Source organism: Triturus cristatus, chromosome 9 (genome assembly GCF_964204655.1).
Source record: "Triturus cristatus chromosome 9, aTriCri1.1, whole genome shotgun sequence".
In the NCBI taxonomy this organism is placed as follows: domain Eukaryota; kingdom Metazoa; phylum Chordata; class Amphibia; order Caudata; family Salamandridae; genus Triturus; species Triturus cristatus.
In genome coordinates this window covers 41,915,218-41,935,362 of record NC_140592.1, presented here as the reverse complement: position 1 = coordinate 41,935,362, position 20,145 = coordinate 41,915,218, and the positions used below count along the sequence as shown (strand labels likewise).

The window sequence follows — 20,145 nt, the reverse complement described above, 5'->3', positions numbered from 1 at the left end:
AGCTAGTGTTTTCCATTGTATATTTTCTCCGAAATGAGGCAGATTTGTAAATCAGCGTCCAAAGAAAGAAATATGGCTTGAAGAACAATCAGGAACACATTTGACTAATTCCTATCTGAATGTTGCATGCATTGCACTAGATCTGCGTGCTTTGTTAATGTTGACACATAACTCTCACTAGCAGTACCAAGCAGGTTTGGTTTTTTTCCTCCCCAAGGGGTGCTGAGTTTGGAAGAGTTTAAACAGTTGAACATCAAGGACTTCCACAGGTACATGGGAAGCCAAGAGGTGAAGATGAGTGAGCTGGTGCGAAACAGCCAGCACACCTGGCTTTACCAAGGCGAGGGGGCGCATCAGGTGCTTCGGACGATACGGCAAAGGTAATTCCACGGTTCTGTTGGCCACATTATCTCCAAGAAGTGAAAGGCAAAGAGTAGGGCTTTCGCACAACACAAACCATTGCACATGTTGTCTGGATTTGCTGCTTTTTGCTAGTGGAGCGTGGAAGATGCAGAATTATCCAGTTGCCACAGCGCACATGGATAAACACCATGCTTCAAATTTGACTTCCAGTGCAAACACTGTAATTCTTGGTCATGCTTATATTTCCTTTTTATAGCGCATACTACCCTTAACGAGGAGTTGAACGTATTCATGTTATTAATGTGACAGTTGAAAGGGGTCTTCCATCAGAGGTGTTAGAGTTCGGGTATTATTTTGAGGATGTGTGTTAAGTGCAATGATGCCTTGTTAGGTCTCGCGCCTAGCGTTGCAGTGCATAGCACTGCTCGTGCAGCGAGAGACCTCTTGTAGGGGGTTTCTAAACGTACCTAGAAATCGCACACGCGTGTGCTTTTTCTTTTGATCCCCGCGATTGGCTTGTGCGTGCATGTTTTTCACAAACAGAGCACGCAATAGGCCAAAGGCGGGCGCATTTCTCCGCCCATGGCTTATTGGTGTCTATTACGCACACCGGCCGTCATGTGGTTTCAATTATCGTGCCCAGACACGGGCGCGATAATTGAAAACACATGTTTCGCTGTGGCGCGCACGCGCGCACCACTCGTTTATATTTCCTCGAGCAACCCATGCTTTCAATGGGATTGTCCAGACCACTTTCAGTCACACAGTGTGTGCCCTAAAACAGAGTCATGCTGCCCCCCAGTTCTTCCATCCGAGGGATCTGCCTGAATACGCCGTGACACCACAAGAGAGGTAGAGCCCCTAGGAAAGCGTGCATCCTGCAATGGCACATGTATGTTGTATTGCTTTTGTTTTTATTTTGTTTGCATAGCATATGGTTCAAAATGTAATTGCTTCGAAGCGCTTATGTAATGCGGTTTATAGTCAGATTTTTAATTTCTTCCATGGAGACCGAATTGTTGTTGATCGATATAGAAGTTACATTGTTCTGAAGACTCTGCTGAACACGTTGCAGACACATGAACTGGTGCAAGCGAATAAAAAGTGCCCTCTGTAGGCTGAGGGGCTGGAGGAGGCTGTTTTCAGGAGCTCGTCCAGTCTAGAAACATGAGGCAGACGCATTTGCAGAGTTTAGGCAGTTTATGGCACGTAAAAGATTTTTAACAGGTCCTTTTTCGAGGAATACAACACGTCGCGATCCTCCCCAGAGGGCGCTCTGTGTGATCTTGGTCGTCGTTTCCAGGCCCTTCTCCCGCTGCAGGGAATGCGCTCCCTTCCTCGGTGCTGGGCTCTGGCACACAGACGCTGTAGATATTTGTTACACTGTTTGCGGTACAGGGGAGGGGAAGGTAAGGTTATGACTCATGCGGGTATTCACAAGGGACACGTCACTTCTTTCTTCACACAGATCACATCTTTTATATGCTGCTGAACTGTGAATCATATTGCGGACACCAGGGGCATGTCATACACTGCTCTCGCGCCTCATATCACACCTTGCGCAAGCCGCGGAGCTGCGATTCGTGCTTGAGGGAATGTCCGTGGTTTCTCACCTCTCCTCGCAGCTTGTGTGTGTTACTACAGTGCTGTGACTCGTGCCCTGCAGTGCCGGGTATTGGTGCTTCCCTCTGCACTGGTCTAGACCCCCTCTTCATCACAGCCGCTCATGGAGGGGCAGTATTGGTCCTCGGCGCCTTATGGAAGTAGATAGAATGTGATGTCAGAAGGAAACCGCTGGCCACGCTGTCAGCTGCCCCAGCCCACCCGGACAGACCCGCAAGGTGTCCGGCTTTAGTGGTCCCTGCTGTCCAGCGCTGTTCCTCTCTTTCTGTTATAGTCCACCCTTATCGTTTGTATTATTTTTCTATGTTTTTGTGTCACCTCCTCCGCTACTGGGGGCCTTATACTTTCACCGCCCTTTTCATCCCGGTAGCTTCAGCGGCCACACGCCCTGTGTTAAAGTCCACCGAATCTCCACAGCACAATAAGGTTTGCACCGGAGCGTGTCTACGTTTCCCTTCTCTACACATTGATGCATAACTGATCAGCTTTTTTACCGGTTTGTGCATTTTTATCATCATGATTTCGCGCTCGCTGGTAGTAGCAGAATGCGTAAAAACCAGAGTGCTATTCACACTCTACGCGCAATCTTCGCTGTTCAAAAAACATGCACAAAAAAAGATTGGTGCCCGTTTGTAGCGCCGCGCCGACCGGGGCCCTCAGGACTCGGGTCGTGCCCTTCACTCGCAGATGCGTCACCCTTGCAACCCGCAGCATCCGGGACTGTGTTTTTACTCGTGTTCCTTCACCACATCTTGTTAATTTGTAGAATAAATAAACAACAGGGTTTTTAATTTACACTTCTTATAACGTGATAAAGTGATTATAAACTTCATGAAAAAAGAAGAGGGTTCGAAGCTAAGCATCCCCAGTTGCAGTTCTGGACAGCATGCTACAATAAAACAACAAGCCAGGCAGGACGACATGTCCTAAACCGTTGTATTTTAAGGCACATTGGGTTTTGTTTCATAGAAAGGGCACATGGTCGTGGTTAAGGTGCTTGTTCTGATCCTGCTGTGACGACGTGCACATTAAAGTGTTAGCGATAAAAAGGCGCCTTTTCCCTGGTGTGCCGAACTCTAAAGAGCAGTACTGACACAGAGGCATTCAAAACGAAGAGAGGTGTGAGGGGTGCACTTTTAATGGGCCTTGTGGTATGTGAATATGAGTGGCAAGTATTTGTTCCCACTGCGCGCAAACATCGAGACTCCAGGTGAACGGTACTGTGTTACACCGGTGGTACAGAAGGTGCAGTGCTAAACGCCCGTGTGGGCACTGAGGCTGCACAGCGAGTGTGCTCAGTGCACAGGCTGTGCATGCGGTGGTCGCCGAATGTGAGTGCTGCAGCTCTGTGTGGGCACTGAGGCTACACCACGAGTGTGCTCAGTGCACAGGCTGTGCACGTGGTGGTCGCCGAATGTGAGTGTTGCAGCTCTGTGTGGACACTGAGGCTGCACCGTGAGTGTGCTCAGTGCACAGGCTGTGCATGCGGTGGTCAACAAGTGTGAGTGCTGCAGCCCCGTGTGGGCACTGAGACTACACCGCGAGTGTCCTCAGCACACAGGCTGTGCACACGGTGGTTGCCGAGTCTGGGTGCTACAGCCTCGTGAGGGTACAGGGAATACATGGCGTGTGTGCTCTGTGCGCACAGTCTGCACACGGCGGCAACCAAGTCTGGGTGTTGCAGACCCCTGTGGAACTGGGGCTGCACGACGAGAGTACTCTGTGCATGTAGTGCTAGCCGTGTGTGGGTGTGCCTGCACCATTCTCCACTATGTGTCAAGAGAAATGATTCACACCACAAAATGAAGTGGGTATGCTCCTTGTGCACGTATGATATCCACTAGTTCTATTTTGCCACTGTTTTATCTACTTCTGATAACTGCCACTGTTGCTGTGTTTCTCTTTTGCCTTTCTCCCTTTTGTCCTGTTCACTTTGCCACTTTTCTTTATCTGTCTTGACCTATTTCGCCAGTCTCTCATTTTCCTTTTGCTGCATCTCTGAATCTGTTACGTTTCTACCATTGTCGCTGTTGCTCTTGCCTCCTCCTCACAGCTTGTTACCTGCTCATCGCACCACTCACCTTTCCTGCACCTCTCCTACTCGCCTCTGACCATGCCCTTCAGCCCTCTCCCCCCAGGACCTACTAATGGCAGCCGCGGCATGGAGCAGCCATTAAGCAGGTGAACAGTCATCGTAGCCCCTGGGGCTTCCCTATCTGCTCCTCTCAATCGATTCTCTATAATGTGGTACTACTCCAGAGAATGGAAGAGAGGCCACACATAGGGTTGGGATAAAATGACCTTTCCATTGCCTATGCTTCTATGTAGTCTGTGGCCAGTGCTAAAGTTGAGCCGGTTGTCTCCGGGGCTGGCTCCAACAGTTAGTTTTCAACACCGGCGCTAGTGACAATGTACTGCAAAGTGGCACTGTTTAGTCGATTTAGAAATGAACACAACATCAGGTAATTATGAATTCTATGTACATTAAACATGACTATTACCTGCCGCCCAGACCATTCTAATGGCTGTGGCGACCTGAAATAGTCTGAATTGTCACACGTCTAGCAGTGTGATGGTTAGTAGTCCTGTTGTTGCTATCATTGACAGCACTGGAAGGGGCAATGTGTTGTGCCAGCTGCAGTGGACGCCTGACGCGAGCCCTGGCACTTTTTTCTTCATGAAGGAAAACAGTTTATGTGCAACCACCCCGTGGAAGTCTGACTGTGTGGAACCTTAATAGTCTCAGCCAGCCTTTCTAGATTACACTTCCACATGGTAAGGGACTATTGTATGTATTTTATTTGTACACAAATTAAAGGCACATGAAATAGGACACATTACGATCTTAGGAAACACGACTGTTCTTTCAATAAGAAGTAGCCGTATCCTTAGGATAGCTTTCGAAAATCATTTTTCCACAAGCTTTATATAGGTGTAGCATTATCCCAGACCTTTTTATTTTACTAAACTGTTATCTATATTATACGTACTTGTAGGGGCTTTTAGCCAGTCCTCTTCATGCATTGGTCTTTTGTTGTGTCAGACACGTTTTTCTGCTGCCCACTAAAGCTTACAGCATTGGGCAGTAGTTCAGACCACTTCAGCCATTTGATAACACTTCACTATAGTGACAGTGTTTTCTTTTCACAAGAAACCCATCTAGACACAAAGTAGCTCCCTTTATGCTGGAGGCTACAATGACAGACTGTGCTTTTTGAGACAAAACATACTTTTTTATTGTTTTAGGATGTGTGTGTGTGTGTGTATATATATATATATTGCAACGCAATAGGTCTCGCATTAATGAAAGTTTTAACTATTGCCGTTGCATTATTATTTGCAATCACAATAGCTCAAACTTTCAATAATGCGAGACCTACTGCATTGCCAATGCTTGTTTCAGTTGCTGAAAACATGATGATATTCAGTATTTGTGGAGTTCTCCAGCTTCCCAGGTCATCCAGGCAGTGTTTCTCTGGGACTTGTATCCATGATTTGCTGATGGGCTAAACACGACTACAAACGAGAGAAGGCAAGCAAGAGCCCTGGATTGGCCCTGGAAGGTAGGGGGCTCTCTGCTGGTGCCTGAGCAGGTAGTAAGCATGAGCAGGCCTGCCCCTTGTATGGTCAGTAAGGCCTTCTCGCCTGCGTGGCTCTGTTGTCCAGTGCTCCCCTTCACGCCCCCGGAGCCGGCCGCCATTTTGAAGCTTGTCTGGGGCCTTGCCGTGGGCTGCTTGTGTTACAGACACAAACACACCCGACACAAACACGCAGCGGGCGCCGAAGCCTCATTTGTTCGGCTCACTTAAGACTAATTGGTTAAAGATAACGCCGGTCCCAGAGGCAGAGGCGGCGACACCCCTCAGGCTGTCACACCGGCTGTAATTATATGCAAACAAAACCGAACTGAAGCAGGGAGAGTGCGAACCGCCCTGTTTATTTTCGATTAATGAGAAGTAATTGTGTTTACAACAGTGTAATCGCGGGAAGGCATTAATAGTGACATGGGGGGGGGGGGGGGGGGGGGGGGGGGGCGGCTACACGGGAGGAGGGCTGTGTCTTTAAACATGCGCAGACGGGCTTTAATAGCCGAGATAGAAGCAGGTTTGCAGGTCGATCGCACATCTATTGCTGGAAAGGCTAGGCCCTACAAGTAAATGACTTTTAACTTTGAAACTTCACTCACATAATGTTCCCCAGATGAACAAGGCCCTGTCCTGTGAAAGACATGTGAGCGCTGCGCGTGGAACAGTAACTCAGCTGGGCCCCCAACCCCTCCCAGAAAGGACCCTTCTGAATCCTGACTGAAATCAGAAGGAAACCACTGGGCCGATAAAGCGCCAACCAGGGCCTTACCCTGTCCCAGACCTAGAGGGAGCATCAGGTGTGGTCACGAAGAAGGACCTTCCTCTGACTCGTAGGTGAAGGTCTGCGCCCCCATCGAGTCCCTGAATACCACATTTACTGTACCCTCTTCTGCTCCCATTCTCATCCTACAGCAACAGCCTCTTCCCGTTCATCTGACCCTGCCTGGACCTCTGGGCTTGACCTACTACAGCTTTCCCATCAGCCCTCCCACACTTGCGAATTGGTCCTGTACAACTACTTCACAGGCTTAGGGATCACAAACAACACAACAATAGTAACACTGTCCACCTTCCCATCGCGGCCTTCGCTCATAGCCACCGGTCACCGCACTGACTCAAACAACACAACAATAGTAACACTGTCCACCTTCCCATCGCGGCCTTCGCTCATAGCCACCGGTCACCGCACTGACTCAAACAACACAACAATAGTAACACTGTCCACCTTCCCATCGCGGCCTTCGCTCAAAGCCACCGGTCACCGCACTGACTCAAACAACACAACAATAGTAACACTGTCCACCTTCCCATCGCGGCCTTCGCTCAAAGCCACCGGTCACCGCACTGACTCAAACAACACAACAATAGTAACACTGTCCACCTTCCCATCGCGGCCTTCGCTCATATCCACCGGTCACCGCACTGACTCAAACAACACAACAACAGCAACACTGTCCACCTTCCCATCGCGGCCTTCGCTCAAAGCCACCGGTCACTGCACTGACTCAAACAACACAACAAGAGCAACACTGTCCACCTTCCCATCGCGGCCTTCGCTCATAGCCACCGGTCACCGCACTGACTCAAACAACACAACAAAAGTAACACTGTCCACCTTCCCATCGCGGCCTTCGCTCAAAGCCACCGGTCACTGCACTGACTCAAACAACACAACAATAGTAACACTGTCCACCTTCCCATCGCGGCCTTCGTTCATAGCCACCGGTCACCGCACTGACTCAAACAACACAACAATAGTAACACTGTTCACCTTCCCATCGCGGCCTTCGCTCAAAGCCACCGGTCACCGCACGGACTCAAACAACACAACAATAGTAACACTGTCCACCTTCCCATCGCGCCCTTCGCTCAAAGCCACCGGTCAGTGCACTGACTCAAACAACACAACAATAGTAACACTGTCCACCTTCCCATCGCGGCCTTCGCTCAAAGCCACTGGTCACTGCACTGACTCAAACAACACAACAATAGTAACACTGTCCACCTTCCCATTGCGGCCTTCGCTCAAAGCCACCGGTCACCGCACTGACTCAAACAACACAACAACAGTAACACTGTCCACATTCCCATCGCGGCCTTCGCTCAAAGCCACCGGTCACCGCACTGACTCAAACAACACAGCAATAGTAACACTGTCCACCTTCCCATCGCGGCCTTCGCTCAAAGCCACCGGTCACCGCACTGACTCAAACAACACAACAACAGTAACACTGTCCACCTTCCCATCGCGGCCTTCGCTCAAAGCCACCGGTCACCGCACTGACTCAAACAACACAGCAATAGTAACACTGTCAACCTTCCCATCGCGGCCTTCGCTCAAAGCCACCGGTCACCGCACTGACTCAAACAACACAGCAATAGTAACACTGTCCACCTTCCCATCGCAGCCTTCGCTCAAAGCCACCGGTCACTGCACTGACTCAAACAACACAACAACAGCAACACTGTCCACCTTCCCATCGCGGCCTTCGCTCAAAGCCACCGGTCACCGCACTAACTCAAACAACACAACAATAGTAACACTGTCCACCTTCCCATCGCGGCCTTCGCTCACAGCCACCGGTCACTGCACTGACTCAAACAACACAACAATAGTAACTCTGTCCACGTTCCCATCGCGGCCTTCGCTCATAGCCACCGGTCACCGCACTGACTCAAACAACACAACAATAGTAACTCTGTCCACCTTCCCATCGCCGCCTTCGCTCATAGCCACCGGTCACTGCACTGACTCAAACAACACAACAATAGTAACACTGTCCACCTTCCCATCGCGGCCTTCGCTCAAAGCCACCGGTCACCACACTGACTCAAACAACACAACAATAGTAACACTGTCCACCTTCCCATCGCGGCCTTCGCTCAAAGCCACCGGTCACCGCACTGACTCAAACAACACAACAATAGTAACACTGTCCACCTTCCCATCGCGGCCTTCGCTCATAGCCACCGGTCACTGCACTGACTCAAACAACACAACAATAGTAACACTGTCCACCTTCCCATCGCGGCCTTGGCTCAAAGCCACCGGTCACCTCACTGACTCAAACAACACAACAGTAGTAACACTGTCCACCTTCCCATCGCGGCCTTCGCTCATAGCCACCGGTCACCACACTAACTCAAACAACACAACAATAGTAACACTGTCCACCTTCCCATCGCGGCCTTCGCTCATAGCCACCGGTCACCGCACTGACTCAAACAACACAACAATAGTAACACTGTCCACCTTCCCATCGCGGCCTTCGCTCAAAGCCACCGGTCACTGCACTGACTCAAACAACACAACAACAGTAACACCGTCCACATTCCCATCGCGGCCTTCGCTCAAAGCCACCGGTCACCGCACTGACTCAAACAACACAACAACAGTAACACTGTCCACCTTCCCATCGCGGCCTTCACTCAAAGCCACCGGTCACCGCACTGACTCAAACAACACAACAATAGTAACTCTGTCCACCTTCCCATCGCGGCCTTCGCTCAAAGCCCCCGGTCACCGCACTGACTCTTTTCATCTACCTTCCGTTTCTCCGCTGAGCTACACTGGTTCTTATTATGGTAAAGTATGACTTACAGAAATCACAAAAACTATTGTACCACAACATCATAACAACAACTGTGAAACAGGGAGGAGAACCTTGGAAACAGTACACTCAAGTTTAGACACAGGTATTTGCTTTAACGGATGTACAGGGAGAAGGTGACTTGCCCAAAACTTAGTGTTCGAGGCATGTGGGCTGCTGAATTCATATCTGTGCATAGATCGCCGCCTAGTGTTGGGTCCGGATGTTTGCACGTTGTTGTCCTGGAAGAGTCTTCGAAGTATCACGAGATAGGTGACTCCTCCCCTTGACCACAGTGCGCATGGGCATCCTCTCCATCCTTAGATTGTTTTTTTCCGCCATTGGGTTCGGATGTGCTTATCTTAGCTCAAGTTAGGAAAATTTAGTTTAAGGCCAAAAGGCCTTTAGTTTTTGTCGGTACTGTTCCCGTTCGGTATCGACTGTTTTCTTAATTAGTTTAGAAACTTCTTCCAGCCTTTCGGATCCGCTTGGTCCGAACATCGACCTTACATCGACGATGGAATCGAGGACCCCATTCAAACGGTGTCCTGTATGCCACGCCAAAATACCCACACATTGACGTCCACCCGGTATGCAACAAATGTCTCTCACCGGACCACGACGAATCGAAATGTATGGCCTGTGCCCGATTCCGATCGAAGAAGACTCTCCGGAATCGATGGGCAGCGAGATTAGAAGCGCAGCAATCGGCGCCTGCCCCGGCCAACATCTTCAGCACCGAGGACGAGGATGTTGAGACCGTGGAAGAAGTAAACTCCAGCCCCGCTTCCGAACACGATTCCCGATCGGAAGATGCCGATGAAGTGCTTTTTCACAGGGAAGAAGCCGTCGACGAGGTAGGAGACTACGATGAGGCCTTTGGGGCCGAAGAAGATAGCTCTAGCGAAGAGCCAGGCCTACCCGTCGATACGGAGGCCGTGAAAGTGCGTCATTCTACGGCTCAGGTCAAGGGTTCGCCTCCGGGCCTTACCCGTGATCAATCCCAAAGTTCTTCGGCCCCCCCTTCGGGCCCGGCCTCGAACATCCAGCACAAGCCATTATTACCAAAGACGACTGGATTCCCTTCAACTAAACCGAAACCAATCGTCGCACCAGTTCCACCGAAACCAAAAGTGAAACTGGCCGTGATCGGCTCGAAGCCCTCGAAGACCTCCACTCCTTCGACGCCGACACAGACCATCGGCTCCGAACGCACTAAGAGGGATTTCGGCGCTGAACTCGCTGCAGCGGATATCGGTACCGACCCGAAAAGGAAGGCCCTCGGTCCCACTAAAGCGCCTCGGCCCCTGGCACCGAAGCAGTCGGCCCCGACCACTAAAGTCAAAATGGCCGCTCCATCTCAGTCCACTTCGAAAACGGCGGCACACGCCAAGTCATCGACTCCGACGACCGCTGATACCTCTCTTCGGATCGATGACCCTGTGGCTCCAAAGCAGTCGACGCCTACCTCCACGGTAACGACCGGCACCAAAGAACCTTCGCGTTCTCGGTGCGACAAGTTGCGGCGTCGTTGCAACGCATCAGGGAACGGGCAGCCCTCCGATCCACGTCGGGCCCCGACACAAACAAGGCTCCAAAAGCACCCTCGGCACCAACCAACATCACTTTTGGTTTGCCGCCATCCACGGCGCCAAAGATGTTCGAGATCCGAACACGTGTCCGCCAGACACAGTCCCCATCTACTGGACACTCACCTTCTGAGCCTTCACAGCCACAATTCATCGACGCCGACACTGGCAGACTGATGCTCCGCAAACGGAAGATCCCTCCAGAGAAGGCCTTGGACTCCTACAGAATACCTCTGAAGCACAAATTGCCAGCAGAGTCGGAACCGGTTCTGTATGAACGCTTGCACACCTCCTATCAGGATCCCCAGTCCTTTTCTCCTACGCCCTCTGAAACAGACGCAATGGAGGACTACATGGGTGATGATACCACCTACCCTAGGGATATCGATCCTGAAGAGCAGCAGGACCCAGATCAAGCATGGGATGACCCTACAGACCAGGGTACCGCGACAGATACCCAGGACACGCAGCTTTACGGCGCCAAAACATCTCCCACAGAGGACACTGCTGCCTTCAATGCCCTCATAGAACGTGCTGCCGCAAATCATGGAGTACAACTCCACTCTGACACGGTTGAGGAAGACTTCTTAGTGGACACTTTCGCCTCCTCCGAGAGGACTGTCAAAACTTTGCCCATGTTGAAAGGTGTTCTCAAACCTGCAAAGGACATTTTCAAAGAAACAACCAGGGCACGGGTGCTAAACCCCAGGATTGAAAAAAAATACAAACCTGCGCCCGGAGACCCTATGTACATTAGAGGTCAGTTACCTCTGGACTCCATGATGGTTGCTAACGCTCGCAAACGAGCCCACTCGCAAACAGGTGATGCTCCTCCCCCAGACAAGGAGTCCAAGGTGCTGGAGACCTCAGGCAAGAGAATTGCAGCTCAAGCAGCAAACATCTGGCGCATTGCCAATACACAGGCCCTCCTGGCCCGCTATGATCGTTCACACTACGACACGCTAGAATCACTACTCCAGCATCTGCCAGATGAATACAAAGAGGCAGCAGAGCTCCTCATTAGGGAGGGACAACTCCTTACCAACGCATCCATTAAGTGCGCACTGGATGCTGCCGACACAGCAGCAAGGGCAATTAACACCAGCGTCATGTTACGCCGACACGCTTGGCTAAGAATCTCCGGATTCAAACCAGAGATTCAAAACAACATCCTGAATCAGCCAGTCAACCCAGACTACATAATTGGGCCCAGAAGTTGACACCACCTTAGAAAAAATAAAGAAAGACACTGACACTGCGAAGTCAATGGGGGCTCTGCAAACGCAGCAATTTCGTAGTGGCTCCTTTAGTCGCCCCGGGAATAGGGGAGCAGCTAGAGGCCAGGGGTCACAGCAGCAATACACTAAAGGGGGCACACAGAGTACCTACGATAAAACCAACAGAGGTGGATATCGTGGCTCCAGCACCAAGGGCAGAGGACGTGGTTACGGCAACACCAGGTCCTCACCCAAAAACAAACAGTGACGCCCTCTCCCTTCCCCCCGACCACATAACACCTGTCGGGGGGAGACTCCAGCGGTTCCTGTCCACGTGGAAGACCATCACCACAGACAGGTGGGTCAGGGACATTATCCAGCACGGTTACTGTCTCGAATTAACCTCCACTCCACCCAACATACCGCCAAAGCACCGTCCTATGTCCGTAGAGCATTTAGCATTATTGCAGCAGGAAGTGCTAAGTATGCTGCAAAAGGGTGCAATAGAGGTAGTGCCCGTCAACCAGCAGGGGACAGGGGTGTACTCTCTGTACTTTCTAATCCCAAAAAAGGACGGGTCGCTCAGACCTATACTAGACCTGAGACCCCTCAACCACTACATTCTGTCAGAGCATTTCCATATGCTCACCCTACAGCAGGTTCTCCCGCTGCTCAGCCAGGGAGACTTCCTAGCCACACTAGACCTCAAAGATGCGTACTCCACATACCCATACACCCATCACACAGGAAATATCTCAGGTTCACTATTCAGGGACAGCACTATCAATTCAAAGTCCTCCCCTTCGGCGTGACAACAGCACCCAGGGTTTTCACCAAGTGCCTAGCTACAGTGGCTGCACATCTACAGAGACAACACATTCACGTCTACCCTTACCTGGACGACTGGCTTGTTCAAGCAAAGTCAGCCCAGCAATGCGCCAGCCACATGTCCCTCACCATCCACCTCCTTCACAGTCTGGGATTCTCACAAAATTACCCAAAATCACATCTCCAACCCGCACACGTACAACAGTACCTGGGCGCGACCATAAACACTCTGGCAGCCACAGCTCAGCCAAATTTAGTGAGGATCAACAGCATGCAACTGCTGATCTCAAAGTTCAAACCTCAACACTCCCTTCCTGCGCGAGTGTTCATGCAGTTGATAGGCATGATGGCCTCCTGCATTTTCATAGTCACGCACGCGAGACTACATATGCGCCCGCTTCAGGAGTGCTTGGCACGTCAATGGAATCAGGCTCACGGGCAATTAAAAGACCTAGTGTTGGTGAGCGGTCGGGCATACAACTCTCTGCATTGGTGGAATCCACAAAACCTTTGCAAGGGCCGACCGTTCCAAGAGCCTGTTCCACAAATAATACTGACAGCGGACGCCTCTCTCCAGGGATGGGGAGCTCATGTACTCAGTTACACAGTGCAGGGACTATGGACGACACAACAAAAGAAGATGCACATCAACGTTCTGGAAATGATGGCAATCTTCCTCGCCATGAAAGCATTCAAAGTACACTTGTGCAACAAAGTCGTGTTGATCCGGACGGACAACATGACTGCCATGTACTACATACAGAAGCAGGGAGGAACACACTCTCCACAGTTGTCTCATCTGGCTCAGAGCATGTGGAAGTGGGCCATTCAGAGGAACATATTCCTCATGGCGGAACACCTCCCCGGCAAGGACAACCAGATGGCGGATCTGTTCAGCAGACACAGCCACCAGATGCACGAGTGGGAGCTACACCCATCAGTACTCCAACCGTACTTCCAACAGTGGGGTCATCCAGAGATAGACCTATTCGCCTCAAACGAAAACGCAAAATGCCGAAGCTTTGCCGCCAGGTTCCCACATCCACAGTCGCAGGGCAATGCGATATGGATGAACTGGTCCGGCAGATTTGCGTACGCTTTTCCCCCAGCGCCATTAATACCGCTGGTTGCACGCAAACTGCGACAGCACTCACTGACACTCATCCTAGTTGCTCCAACGTGGGCGCGCCAGCCATGGTACACCACCTTTCTGGAACTTTCCGTGGTGCCGCATCAAAGGCTGCGGATAAAACCTGCACTTTTAACGCAGAGCCATGGCGAAATTCAGCACCCAGATCCGCAACAGCTGAACCTGGCAATCTGGCTCCTGAAGTCTTAGAGTTTGGCTACCTAAACCTGCCACCTGACTGTATGGAGATCATCAAGGAGGCCAGGAGACCCACTACCAAAGCTTGCTATGCAGCTAAATGGAAGAGGTTTGTCATTTACTGCACCAACAATAACATTAACCCGCTAGACGCATCCATTCAAAACATAATCTGTTACCTCTTACACCTATACCGATGCAATCTGGCATACACCTCAATTCGTATCCATTTAACCGCAATAGCAGCCTATCTCCAAAACAGGCAGCACCTCTCTTTATTCAGAGTGCCTGCCATCAAAGCCTTCTTGGAAGGACTCAAACGAGTGATTCCCCCAAGACACCCACCAGCACCGGTGTGGAACCTCAACTTGGTCCTCACCAGACTGATGGGTCCACCCTTCGAACCTCTCCACTCATGTGAGATTCAATTCCTCACCTGGAAAGTAGCTTTCCTAGTAGCAATCACTTCGTTAAGAAGAGTTAGTGAACTCCAGGCACTAACCATTCAAGAGCCATTCATACAAGTTCACGCAAACAGGGTAGTACTACGTACCAACCCCAAATTTATGCCTAAAGTAATATCGCAGTTCCACATAAATCAAACTATTGAACTGCCTGTTTTCTTTCAAAATCCACAAAATGTCGCTGAGAGAATGCTCCATACACTAGATGTAAAGAGGGCCCTCATGTACTATATAGACAGAACTAAGGACTTTAGGAAGACAAAACAACTTTTTGTTGCCTTTTCTCCACAACACAAGGGCAACGCCATTTCCAAAGCAGGTATAGCCAGATGGATCGTTAAATGTATTCAAATTTGCTATCAAAAAGCAAAACGCACACTAACGATTCCCCCACGAGCCCACTCAACACGAAAGTTAGGGGCGTCCATGGCTTTCCTGGGAAACATTCCTTTACAGGAAATATGTAGAGCAGCCACATGGTCCAATATACATACATTTACCAAACACTACTGTGTAGATGTACACTCAAAACAGCAGGCAGCTGTAGGACAGGCTGTTCTCAAAACTCTTTTTCAGACTGCAGCAGCTGGCACTGGTAGCCGCCGCTAATAGGAGGTACTGCTATGTATTCTATGCACAGATATGAATTCAGCAGCCCACATGCCTCGAACTGAATATGCTACTTACCAGTATGCATCTGTTCTTGGCATGTAGGGCTGCTGACATTCATAGCGCCCACCCTCCTCCCCGGCGCCTGTAGCAGCTGCAGCTCTCAGAATTACTGTATAGCATGGTCATCACTTACTGTATCTACTCCATCACTGCCACAATGGCAAAAAACAATCTAAGGATGGAGAGGATGCCCATGCGCACTGTGGTCCAGGGGAGGAGTCACCTATCTCGTGATACTTCGAAGACTCTTCCAGGACAACAACGTGCAAACATCCGGACCCAACACTAGGCGGCGATCTATGCACAGATATGAATGTCAGCAGCCCTACATGCCAAGAACAGATGCATACTGGTAAGTAGCATATTCATATGTCAGTGCAGGCCTCAAATGTTGGACATGTTTACATGAGGTCGCCCACCCCCTGCCGGGACCTCTACAAGGATGCTGAATCGGGTACCACCCTGTAACGACTGTGTCCTCATGGGACGCTAACCATGCCTCAGGCTCCAACTACTACAGAAGGAGTTGCTTCTAATGTGGAAGATTCTCAAAATGCTGAAATCTGAATCTCTTCTACAATATTGTTTTCCCGATGGTGTAGGAGAGCTTTGCTCTTTCTGGGGGGGCCCAGATGCCCTCAGTAGTTGGTCCTACAAAGCCTATTAACTCATTCAGGAGACATTAAGTCTCATTTTGCACCAGGAGAGGGAAAAGGTGTAGGTTCAAACATAAACCACTGAGTAACATATGTTGGTCATTTCAGTCCCCAAAGTCACTGTATATATATTATCTGTAGTCCAATGCTCCAAAGTTTATAAAGTAGAGAATTAACCTTCATTGGTTTCCAACAATAGTAAAGTGCAAAATGTGCTCACAAAGTGCAAGAAAAGTGGTGGGTGGCAGCCACTCGTTGCCATGTTTCTCCCACATCTGTGGGCTTTATCAAGGTAATTCATACACTTGTAAATGCTCAATTTTAAGCATGATAATTGGGATCAGGTGCCATCACTTAAAATAAACTGCCATAAAAGATAGGTGATGAGTTCCAGTGCATCTCAGGAAACTGAGTCCATTACATGTACTGTAACCGTGCAAGAAAATACATAGAGGTACACCATGCCCCAATCATGTTCAACCCTCCAATGGCAATATGGTGCTGTAATGTCTATCACAATAATCTTTACACTATAGTAAATGGAACCTGTATGAACTATAAATAGCTAAATGTACATTATCCTACAATCGTATCTGTTAATCATGCATACCGTCAACGGCAAAGAAACGTAACAGGGATTATCATAAACATCTTTAACATATGCCGTATGGAAAGCATATAAGCTACAAATAGCTGAGCCACAGACACCATGCAAAGTATAGATCACTTTCACTCTAAACCATACATAAATGCCAAATGGTGTAATTTGCAGTCTATTCAGGGACCAAAATAGAAAATATAATTATATTCAGTGACATAGGAAAGTAGAAACCAATACCTGCACCCCAAGAGCTGTCACTGTTTCTTCATAGGAGTAAAGACAAACATATTGTAGCAATAGATTAGTAATACATTGACAATCAATCGTGACTATGATTTTTAAAAATAAGCAAACCTTTCACCTGTATTAAGTCCGTCTGGCTTCAAAAGAGTTAACTCGACGATAATACAGGATTGTAGTTGTCTCCATTCCCTATTTCCTCCTCTTTAGGATCATTCTGTATAGAAATGCTAGCAATATTTAACATCCTTTTATTTGAAGTATGCTATTTGGAAACATGTAAAATGAGAAACGAATCGCCTTGCTTCCTAATGGGCCAAATGTGAATCTTCAAGTGTCTGATGGTTGTACCTCCGTACAACACGCCATAAGGGTACTCAAGGCAGGGGGACTATATAACTCACTGGCAACTGACAGCCCTTGTATTTAGGCATGTCCACTGAAACTAGTGAGCTCGCTGATGCCCGAGACCTGCTATTTAGAGTTTCACCCTTGGGGAACAGCAACGTTGAGTAGTCAAGGATTCTCTTAAAGTGTGGTGTAGGTAGAAGTCCAGACACAGGTAAAACTTGAATGACGTACCATAAATGTAATGTCCGCTCAGTGTTCTACCTGTTAAAAAAGTGTAACACTTATATTCACTTTGAAAGGTTCAGTTGCTTTGCCTCTCTTCTGCCAGAGCTGGTCACAGGGGTTGAGAAGGGCACATCAGTTTTGTTCAGATGTTACACTGGCTGTGCTTGGGGACAGATGCTAACCTGGTCCAAAGCGGTCCGGTCCCACGAGGTGAGCACTATGAGATCTCCCATGTTCCTTTGAGACTTCAGAACTTGGTTGGTACAAGCCAAACACACAGCAGTCTGGCTACAGAGGCTTGTGCAGGGAATAGGAAGACCAGTGAGCAGCTTGCAGACATGAGGGAGGGAGTTGAAGTAGGGATAAGGTAGGCGGCCTAAACTCTGTAATATTGCAGTCCACATTGTCGGGGATACACATGGGCACCTCTTTTCTCCAGTTCCTCATGCAAAAACACATACATGCACCCCTCTTAGCACAGAGTTACAGCAAAAGGCCAGCAGGCAGCCTTCCCAGTATGGGATGCAGGTGAATTGAGTGAATCAATGCTGCCCATGGATGACGGTGTATATTCAATAATGTATCTTATAATACAAAGCCCTCTAGAACCAAACTGGAGGAGGACAGGAATAGAGAGGAAGAAGTGGAGCTGAACTGACTATTGTGGAAGGTTATAGTCCATTTCATGGCCATATTGTCCACTGCAACCCTGAGCAGCCTCTCCGTCACGTTCATGTGATTGACAGTGTTGACTGTCTCTGATAGCTCAGTAGGGACAGACCCCATACATCTCACTCGTCAACCAGAAGATATAAACAGTCCTAAAAGAGATCAGCACTGACTCATTAGGCTGTGCGTCTCTACTCAAGCTTCAGCTGTGACGCTACAAGCAGCTCATGTACATTGGTTTGTAGCAGAGCAAGGGGTCCTTCAAAGCTGGCGTTATCCAACATATTATCTTCAGCGACTCTTCCAATTTAAAGCCCGCAGGAAGAGGAGTCATCTTCTGACAGCTCTCTACTGGAATCTTACAGGAGTCCTTTTATAACAGTTGCCTTCAGTGGACACCAAATGTACCACTGTCTCTTTTAGGAGTTGCTGTCTCAGGAATGGGTGACCAAAGGGACAACTCCTCTACAAACCTCGTTGACACTAGGCCATACAGAAGTAGGATAAGAGTCTATCGGGCATATTGTATGGCTCCTGCGTCTCGTTCCTCAAGTAAAATCTCTTGAACACAGTTGGACCTCATGTCCATGGGAGCATCTTGTGGCTTTTGAGGCACAGCTCCTCTCTTGTACGTGGCTTCTCTTCTAGCTATCACCTCGGCCACAGATAACAGTGAAGCTCTTTGTGTTTCGGTCTTACAACATTTCCTAGAGAGACAAAGAAGTGTTACAAATGCACCCGTTTTGCAGAATCTAAGGTTTTTCCTAGATCCTGACTGCAAGCATTGCTAAATGTTGTGGTTTCCGAGTCCCAAGGGTTCCTAGCCTGGATTCCACCTCATGCCTCTTCATTCCACCACTCTACAGGTCCTGTCTCTCACCCATGCCTGCCTATTCCCCCTTTGTCAGTGTTTTCCTACATTTCTGTTCCTTCCTCTATCTCCCTTTTCTGCTCATCTCTGTCTTTCTCTCGGTGAAATTCTGATGATGAAAATAATTCCTGGTCCCCAAAAATGAATGCTGCAACCACCTGTACTAATTAATCACTGTGCATTTTTATTTGAATGAGATTCGAGTAGCTTGCTTTTTTATTCTCTTCTCTCTTCCTGAGGAGAGGAAATTCTTCAAACCTGAGAGGGACAGTGTGACTTATATTTTTACTTTAGCTGGATCAAGTCTTCCCGGTCGTACTAGCGCTGTTTGTGAGTCATGATGAATGGAGTCATGCAAACCAGATTCCAATTCCACCTTTGCAAGATGCATTGAGTATTGCTATGAACTGCACAACTCTTCTCTGTAAAGAATTTGTGTGCCTACCACCACGGTGCTAGCGACTTAATTGGTGCATGGCTACCAAGTTTCCCAGGTCCATTACTGAGTATTCGTAGCCCTGGTTTTATGATGTTATACTTAAATCCCAGATTGCCAATAAAAACCTGGACTGGTACATGGGCCCGTGAAAATTGGCAGGGCTGGTGGCGTTCACAAGGCATGCGCCCTATCTAGTTCAGGTTCGCCATGATGAAAGAGAGCACTGAATGGTAAGGGTATCTTCAGTCCGGATTGGTTCATCAGGCAGTAAGAGAATGCACACTCAACCAGACAACTAAATAGACACTTATTTTTCATAAGTAATACTTGATAACTAGAAATTCTTGCTTGACGCCTGATCGAAGGTACACAACCACTCCCTCCCCCCCGCGCCCCACTTTGAGAGACAACTGCAAGACATCTGTTTTTCATATAACGTTTTCTTTCTGAATTTTTTAAATCTCCTTTATACTGGTCTTCGCTGTAAAATGTGCTGATGCGTAATCAAGTGTATTTGGTAACTGGGAACAGGTGGACAATTGGTTGATAAGGAAAAGAAAACTAGTCCCTGAAGTAATAGGTGTTGGTTCTCTTTGCCCTGCTAGGATCATGAAGTTAACACACCTGCCACCTGCTATTGTGGAGAACAGTGAGCCCATGCAGGTTGTGAGATACGACCAAGGAGGCCACTATCATGCACACATGGACAGCGGCCCAGTGTTCCCGGAGACCTCTTGCACTCACACGAAACTGGTCACCAATGAGACGGCTCCCTTCGAGACCTCATGCCGGTAGGTTGGCCATCTTCTTTTGTCAGAAAAGGCTTGCTGAGA

At 49.0% G+C, this 20,145-nt stretch overlaps 1 protein-coding gene across 1 annotated transcript in view; it reads left to right on the top strand.

The window, feature by feature from the left end:
• Positions 1 to 20,145, top strand: part of P4HTM (prolyl 4-hydroxylase, transmembrane) — a 212,253-nt gene that overhangs the window by 139,312 nt on the left and 52,796 nt on the right. The window contains exons 5-6 of the mRNA XM_085624351.1: positions 218 to 380; positions 19,918 to 20,103. Coding sequence (XP_085480477.1) covers positions 218 to 380; positions 19,918 to 20,103 — 349 coding nt within the window. The remainder of the gene's footprint in view (positions 1 to 217; positions 381 to 19,917; positions 20,104 to 20,145) is intronic.